General features: G+C 41.5%; 1 protein-coding gene across 1 annotated transcript in view; it reads left to right on the plus strand.

The window, feature by feature from the left end:
• Positions 1 to 387: 387 nt before the first annotated feature.
• Positions 388 to 9199, plus strand: part of cd44b (CD44 molecule (Indian blood group) b) — a 24830-nt gene continuing 16018 nt past the window's right edge. The window contains exons 1-2 of the mRNA XM_023263230.3: positions 388 to 533; positions 635 to 810. Of these exons, the coding sequence (XP_023118998.2) occupies positions 403 to 533; positions 635 to 810 (307 nt within the window). The 5' untranslated portion in view covers positions 388 to 402. The remainder of the gene's footprint in view (positions 534 to 634; positions 811 to 9199) is intronic.

Raw genomic sequence — 9199 nt, forward strand, 5'->3', positions numbered from 1 at the left:
TGTGAAATGGATGTAACCCCTTTTAATTGGCAGCATTGAGAGTATGACAGAGAGCACGAGTGAGCAGAGACGAGGAAAATCAGTCAAATTGACAATAGAGTGAGGACTGAACAAAAGACCAGATGGGCTCTCCGAAACCGTCACTGTTAGGGACTTGAAAAGAGGAAGTGTTGGTGGCAGGGGACAGGGTGGATGTGAGGTAGATGAGGAGAGGGGAGATGAGGATAATCGGCCAGACAGAAGGAGAGATAACCTTCTTCTTACCCGCTACAGGCTGTGGAGGCAGTAAGAGAGAGGTGGTGGTGGTGGGGGGGGGGCAAGGGAGGAAAAGAGAGTCTGTGCGAGGTGGGGCGGGAGGGGAGGTGGGGCAAGTGTGGGAGAGGCAGAAGGGTGTGTGATCACATGAACCACTCTTCCCCTTCTACGTGTGTGACACCAGCCTCTGTGTCTCTCGGGCAGAGAATAGAAAAGTTGGAGCAAAATCTGAGTCAGCTCCAGCAGCTACCAGACACTCACAGCAACTCCCCTCCACAGTACCAGGCTTCTCGCTCTCTCTCTTATTTTTTTCTCAATTTTTAAATTTTTTTTTTGAAACTGCTCTCTCACTCATTTACTCTCTTTCACACACACACAGACAGACACACACCACCCGTCACTCCTGGCAGAAGGGAAGACAGGACCACAGGAGAAACTGTTACACACCTTTACTGCTTTCACAGCCATCACCAGACGCTTTGCCCAGGATGTGGACTCTTCTCTTGGGGGTCATCTTTGGATTACTGGCCTCTTCCAGGTCGGAAATACTTCAAGGTGAGGTGCCTTTGCCCGGCGGATGGCTCTTTATTTGGGATTTTTTTATTTTCTTTTTAATATTATTCTGCCTAAATTGTGCCAGTCTGGCCTTTGTTGCCACATTTTACGACTAGACAGTATTATGTTTTTCCCCCCTCTTGAGCCCTGTTGAGTATTTGAGTGAGCACTCATGTAAAGAGAAGCCAGTGAAAGAAAGAGGCTGTGCTCTGCTGCTGCTGCTGCTTGTAGAATGGATGAGTGGATGCCGGCAAGAGAGCATGTGCTACACCAGCACAGACAGGCTTACGTCTGGCAGTCTGAGACTCCTGATAGACACAAAGGAAACAGGCGCTGTTGCTCACTCTCTGTCTCATACACATTCACATGCCGGCAAAGAAGTGAACCTTATTTATCAGGGTTTTGGATGATCAGCGTTGCTTTCAGAAACTGGCTTTCTTTTAAGGTAGAAAAGCAGAAATAGAGTTTTTTTTTCCTTCTTTTTGCCACGCTGCCACGCTTAATGCTTTATTCTCTGACACAAAAGATGTTCGGTTTAGCTCTCTTTCCCCCCCTCCCCTCCTCCTCTTAATGTCTCCCGCTTCCTCTTTGTCTCTTTTTTCACATGTGATTTCTGTGCAAGGTTTTTGATTGGAATTGTTGCTCGGAGCGATATGTATCTCTGGAGGTGAAGTTCCTACTGAATCAGACAGGTCTCAAGGTTTGTCTGGCATGTTCCCTGAGGAACTGGTGGTGGGGTTTGTTCACAAAGACTCCCTCTGGCACTGCGCCAAAGAACAGTCAGCATCAAGCTATAAATTTGACCAGGATTTAAAGGCAAATAAGAGGCAACCTAGACGGCTTATATGTGCAGTGCATGTGGGTTGGAAGAAGACAGGCGAGGGGGGTGGGTGGGGGGGATGGATCCACTTTTCCCCCCCCTAGTGCTTCAACATGTGTTTGCCTCTCAAGGCTCCTTGAATATCGAGGAGTTGTGAGCATTGTGTGTTTGTGTATGTATCTGTATGTCTGAGTGTTAAGAGTAATTGCTGTCTCGCAAATGCAGTGTCCTGCGGTGGTTACAGTGCATCCAGTCCAGACGTTGTCTTTGAACTTTGAACCTGTAGCTGCGTTTTTCGCCTGAAGCACATCATTAAGAGCAGGACTTCGTGGACTGGTGGCCAGACCAGACTACCATGTAAATAAAATTTACAGAAGGTTTTTCACGATGCTGTCTGCATGCCCACCATGTCTGGGGGAGAAAAAAAAAAACGGTAATTGGACATATAAATGGTATCTCTAATCCTGCAGTGACTGAAAATGCCCCAAAGGCATTCAAATTAAGATTTTTTTTCTTTTCCCTGAAGGTCACTGAATGAATTTTATCCATTTTAAGTCACATGTAACTACATGACCTCTGCAAGGAATGCAGTAAAAAAAAATCTCATTCGGGATAATTTAGATGTATTGCTGCATTTTAATCATTTATGTGATCATGAGATGGTAGAACGTCTGTGAAACCTTGAAAATTTGATCATTTTTCTGTCATCTGTCACTAAGAGATTTAACAGTTGATTATAATGACGAATATTCATGCAGATATATGATAAGATACAAGATAAGATATTTGCGGAGGTTTCAACACATCCGCTACTCTCAGTAACTTTATCTGATCTGTAAACTTGTGCACTTGTATGTTTTGGGTTTCCTGTGTGGATGGTAAGTTCAGTTAGCAGCAGCGATAGCAGATTTACTGTATTTTTTGCTTTCTATGGACAAGAGTAGTCTCTCTTCCTCTTCCTCTCTCTCTCTCATGCACACGCTACTCAGGCCAACTTGCCCACAGGGCTTCGTGCAAATGCGGTCGCATTCGCCTCCTCGGTTTAGCAACCCCTCCTACATGCGCTCGTGTCATGTTTCAAGGTGAGGGGTGGTCAAAGGCCCCATGGACTGAGCCCTGACAAAGAGGGCTTGTGCCTGTACAGGCTCCGAGTACTTTCAGACACGTGTTTGCCTCCTCTACCAGTGTACCCTCTGCTACAAACCAACCACCCTGAAGCAGAATGGCCCGGCACCAATATCTTGTATAAGCCCTTTCCTCCTCTTACTTCCTGTCCGTTACCATGTGCCTTCTACACTGGCTGAACTGGTCTTATATGGTCTTTCACCCACTTTTGTCTGTCACCTTGTATGATGTTAAAGCTTTAAATCCCTTTTTAAAACCTTTGGAGTTTCAGCCTCCCAAGCTTGACTCCTCTCCATCTGCTTTTCCTCCTAACATACACCAAAATCTTTGCACTGCTGGGAAACACTACACCCATCACCCTGCACCAGACTCCAGAGTCACTGTCCTTAGGCATGACAGTGAACTATCCTGGCCTTTTAAGCACAAGGGGACTGAAATGTACATGTTGCAGTAAAAACATAGGTTCCTCATTCCATCATTTTGCAAGCCGGATGCAGTATTGGCTAAATGAATTAGAAAAAACAGCATCACTGCTACTTTTGATTAATAGTTGGACATCTCCAGAAGTAATTGGCCTTCTTTCTGAGTTAGATGAAGATGGAGATTGATATTAGTCTTATATGTTAAGCGTGGAGCTGAAGGGAGGGGCAATTAGCTTAAAACTGTCATGTTTTACATTGCTGTTTGATGGATTATACAATCAATATATAACATAGAATTGTAGTTAACTTCAGATTGTCTGAAGAAAACTAGAACAGATCTTTAACTTCTTCTTCTTCTATTGTGTATGCTAACCTTCTGACTGCAGCTCAGTTCCCAAAGTTTCAAATAATTCCATTGAAAAGAGTCACATAAAACATCTTGCATGAAGAATGACAACAAAGAACAGATATTAAAGAAAATATCTGCACCTTGTGTTTAAAAGATGCATTTTTCTACTGGAAAATGTGTCAGTCTGACAGCAGTATTAACCCGAACAGTCAGTCAAAGAAATTCTTCTGTGCATGAAGCGTTTTAAAGAGTGCCATTTCCACTTCACTCCTCTTTATTTTCAATTCTGAGTGTTTGAAAGGAATGTTGGAGGCCAGGTTTCCTGTTACAGATCATCTGTTTGAGTTAACTGAAACTTTCTTTCTGAATTCAGATAGGTTTAAGGTGAAGGCGAAAGTTGGGGGGGCGGAGAGCACATCTGCTTGTTGTTTTATTTGAAAAAGAAAACGAAGAAGATGCTTACCTGCTTTCAGAAAGGAACACAGTAGGTGGAGGTGGTGGAAGACAGAAGGCGAGAAAGGAAATAACACTTTAGAGGGCAAATCAGATGGTAAGAGCCCTTGCACGACCTTCAAGTAATGTGTGTGTGTGCACACCAACATATTTCCACCAGATCTTGTCTTTCACATGTCCCACTGGCCCGGTGGACCTTTGTTGTGACCGGTGGAGGGAGAGACATGTCTGCTGACAGAGCTACTTCACTCAAGCGTGATAATGCAGGACACTGGAGCATTGTGGGAGCGATGGCAGGAAGGTTTCTGTCCGAGGCCAGCTGATGAACTATGGCTAAAAAGGTGTTACGGTAGCAGCAGGATAGACACAGTCGCTTCTCTGTTCAAGCGTGACCAAACTTGAAAGAGAACATTATCTGTAAAGTGCGTCTGAGGAAGACAAGAGAAAATGTAGATAAGAAGATAAAAATAAGCCATGAGCCAAGTGTGCATTATTAACATCAGGGTTCTGCATCTTGTTGTGCTTGGCGAAGACATTATCGAAGTGTGTTGTTGAGTTTGTGCGTCTGTGATCTGCCTGTCTGTTTGCGCACCTGTATGCGGGGGGTAAATTGTACTTTATTACTGGCATATAAAAGACAAACAGAGAGTAATGAGAGAAAACAAGGCAAAATGAGAGAGAGGGAGAAAAGAAAGTGAAGCCAGAGTGGAGAGTCAGGCTTGTCAATTACTTCTAGAGCAGCTGGAGGTTTTGGCAAGACGCTGTGTTACGGCTCCCTTTCTCTCGGGCTCTGCACACCCAGACATTGCAGTCTCCTTGGTTTCAACTCCATTAGGTGACAATGGAGCCTTTGGGAGAGTCAGTGCTTTGGCATAACGGGCTTCTGGACTGTATAAAGACACCCATGACTGTTCCCTCTGCATACTAATGATCACTCCTCAGATTCATGTCAGAGTCCCTTTCAGCTCGCTGATGGTAAGCTGTGCTCCCTTTGATCTCTCTGGGCAGGTTTGCAAGGCCAGAACTGTTGTCTGTTTTTTTTTTCGCCCCTACACCGTGAAGGACACAGTCCCATGTGGCAGCATGTGTTGAAGTTCTTGCAGGTGTGTGTGTGTGAAAGAGAGAGAGAGAGAGAGAGAGAGGGAAACAGAGACAAGCAATGAAATGAAACTGCTTTGCAATACAAGTGTTGGCACTGGCTCTCGTTGCCTAACTGCCACTAACAGCAGAATGCTCAACTTCCTGCTGTTTCTAGTGCTCTGTTTACTCATAACAGCCAGTGGAAAAGTGGGTGGGCTTTTTTTTTTTTTTGTCCTATCTCGTGTTTTTAGAAGTCATCTTTCTCCAAAGCAAGGAGATAAACATGGCTACAAATGTACACAAAACAAATTTGGTATGTAATCATCTAGGATAAACCCAGAATCAATATACTGTATGTTTTTTTCCTCATCTCAGTAGTTCATTTTTTACTGACATGCTGCAATGTCAAGTTCAGGATGCAATGTTACAAATCTGTACAGTTGGTTGCTAAACAGTGTGTTTGCTTCGTCTTCCCTTCTCTGCAAAGCGACCATAGTGCTCCTTTCACTTCTGTCCAACATGGTGCCGATTGCAAGACAAATAAATGTATTAGATTACATTACAGTGTGAAAGCATTGCGCTTAATTAGTATATCATTGTCAAGGAACCTGCTTTACAGGTTTTCACAACAGTGCAGAGTTCTTTATCTGCAGCTAATAAGAAAAAAAGTCTGTTTTTTCTGTTAGTTTTGTGGATTGGTTCCTGTAATTTTCTTCCACATTCTAAGCACTGGGGCTGCTCGCTTTATTCGACCTCGAGGAGACCTGTGAGTGTTCCAGTGGAATCTGTGTACTAGCTGTAGCTGAAGGTTATATATTTTAACTCATTATCTAGACTTCTTTTGAGGTAGCAGAAAGCTCAGCCATCCACACTGCATGTTATGTGTGCTCTTTTCCTGTCTGATGCTGCAGTGTGATTAAGACCTCTTTCACAACCCGTGCATCCGTCACCATGGTAGCACACTGAAGTGAGCACCAAACAGACAAGCAGATATGTGTGTTTTGTGGGGGTTTTTTGTGCATGGACAGTGTACATTTCAATAAATCTTCACATTGCATCTGTGGTGTTTGTGGTGTGAGTGTGAGTCTCAGCTGCATTCTATCATTTTACTCAGGGCTATCTCTGATAGGACGTCAGTTTGCTGTTCAAATAGTCAAGGTGTTGATGGCGAGTTTTATGGCGTCTTGCTGATTTCCCTTGAAATTTGCAACCGTCAGACAATGGAACTTTCAGATAATTTCCAATAGACAAAAATTTTCATGCACAAAATTAAAAAAAAAAAAATGTTTTAGGGTTACAAAGATCACCATGGAAACAAAGTCCAGAGTAAATATTGAGTGGGAGGGTAGTCTGTCCCTGGTTACATTGCAAGACTCTTCCCAGGTGGTGTCTGTGTTTTATTCTCAGTGCAAACGCTCACCTGTTTACAGCAGGAAAAGCCCCAGGTGTTTCAATTCTAAAACTGACATGTTGCCAAATCCAACCGTCGCAGTCTTTTTGTGTGGAGTCCATATGTGAGCTGCGCATGGGCTCTTCAAAGGAGTGGTCACTGTGTGTACACAAACCACTCCTCGCTCTTCTGCACGGTTGCTAAGCCTGCTACTTTGCATTTTTGTTTTCATTTCCATGTCAGAAAGTCATTTTCCCCGAAGGATCTCAAGCAAACTTAAGCAAATGGACTCACATGACACAGACACTATGGGGCACATTGTGCACTTGTGACCAAGTAGCAGCAGACTGTGCCACCCAAGGCCCATCACTACATAGACTCCTCTTGTAGGCTTGAGTTAATATTAAACTCTTGTATGAAAGCCAAATACAATGAAAGTCCCAGCACTGAATACTACACAAAGAACCACTTCAAAAAACAAGACTAATTCAAGGAGGACATGATTCTCCCCTTGGTTGCCTAGTAAGCATTTATAAATTATTTAAAAACAGTATTAAAACTGATTTTTGTCTTGCAACCTTGGAAATATGCCTAATTAGAAAGGGTTATTAAAGTGTGTCCATAAGCAAAGTTTGCTTAATTAGCTTCTTATACATTAATAAGTAGTCTGGTCTTTATGAGGTTTAGACACATGTTAATATCAGGATAAACAAAGAGCCTGTTTTAGAGGTCTTCTTTAGAGGTCTGCTTCACCTGCAAAATGTCACTGAAGCAGACACACAACTCTCTGCACTGCTGCTGTTAACTGAAACTAATGCTTTATAGATTTTATGGGTGAGCAGCTCATACATTTAGACAATTTTAACAACGCATATTGGGACTCCTGACAACTGTTACTCCAAGAGTAGATATACAGATATATATGTATAGTTTATACCTAATTCGGGTATTCATCAAAATATTTATTAATAATGTTACTTAATAATTACATTTTCTAATTAATAGTGATGAGTAATTTGTAATATAAATAGATCATTCTTCTTCGTTAGGTGCTATCCATTATTAAACCCACTGACTGGAGGAGGATGCACCTGCACATATATAATCTGGCTCCTGGTAATATGACTCATCCCATCATATGAATCCCATTGCAATGTTTGGATGACACTTCAGCAATAATGTTTTTTTTTTAAGCTGCTGACTAAAAACTTTAGCACCTTTTGTTTCAAAACTGTCATCTTTATTCTGACACAGCCTATCTACTAAGGCCTTAACACGACTCCCGATACATACAATATGTGATATACTCAGTTTTGCAAAGGTGGCCATCAAGTTTGAGGAAATAATTAGCATCACAAAAAGAAATAACCGGATACTAAACCTTCTAAAAAGGAGTCAAGGGCAACAGTCTTCCTTTCTAGGTCGTATGTTTCAATTATTAAATTTGTGTGTTTAATTTTGTGTAAATTTTTTTGCACAAAAGCAGCATTTACATAAGGTCGGGAACTGTCTAAACTGAAAAAATATATACGATTTTATTTTTACGATTGTAGATTTATAGTTTTGTGTTTAATTTAAATTTGACTTCCCAACTTTGTTCACGAAAGACTATATTTGAAAAGAATGAGGAAAAATACCAATATGATACAGAATATCCATTTCATCAATTAATAGTATTGCTTATAACTTTTGCCCATGTGCCATGACCAACAAACATAGTTAACTGTTAGTATTTTAGCCATGTTAGCAGCATGATTCTGTGACTGGAAGTGTTGGTCTATCAGTCCAACACTGTGGTCCAAACTGAAGAATCTCTATGACAAAACAAGACTGGGATGAAATTGGGTTCGGACATTTATGTTACCCAGAGGACCAATCCTAATGAGTTTGGTAATCGCCTAACTTTGACTCTAGCGCTACCCTCAGGTTGACATTTCTGGCTCTAAAATTAGAGAAAACAACAAACAGTGAATCAGAATGATCTTGGAAATGTTTTTTCCCAACTCCAGCAAGTCAAAGTTTCCACTTATTATAAATATTAATATTAATATTATCTGAATAGCTACCAGATGGATTTGCACAAAATTTGGTGCAAACAGTTATTGTTCCCAGATGATGAATCCTAATGACTTTTTAAAAATTATTGCCACTATAACATTCAGATTTGCCACTTTGAGGGAAATATGTCCACAATTATTGGAAGAACTATCATGAAATTTGGGCTCAGAAACAAATGTCCCAATAAAGATGATTCACTTTGTTGATCTTTGGTTTGTGACCAAATGTATGAAAAACAAAGAATGTTTACATCAACCTCTGCTACACTTTGTGCTTATAATAATTAGCCAGTGTTGGCATGTTAACACACCAAGCTATCACACATACAAACATGCTAAGCTGTATACCTGGCTTAGCAAAGCTAATTAGCCAACATGTTCAATTAGTCCAGCAGATAACACTGAATGGAATGCTTATACTCTCTTAATGGCATCGTCAGTTTCTGAAATCTGGTCCTTCAGTTGGTTCCATTGCTCACAGAGATATGCTTTTTCCCCTGCATCTGTATGTTAGCATTTTTAGTGCGAGCATGTTAGGGTGCTGATTTTGTTTCTTCCCTGCTGCTCTCACTATCTCTTGGACTTCGGAAGTTGGTTAAACCAGTCAGAATTCTTCACATGACTTACCCAAAACAAGACACAGAAAACTGAACATAAAAAAAGAAACTTAATTACCCAGAGAGAAGAATTGCA

Source organism: Amphiprion ocellaris, chromosome 3 (assembly GCF_022539595.1).
Source record: "Amphiprion ocellaris isolate individual 3 ecotype Okinawa chromosome 3, ASM2253959v1, whole genome shotgun sequence".
Taxonomy (NCBI): Eukaryota; Metazoa; Chordata; class Actinopteri; family Pomacentridae; genus Amphiprion; species Amphiprion ocellaris.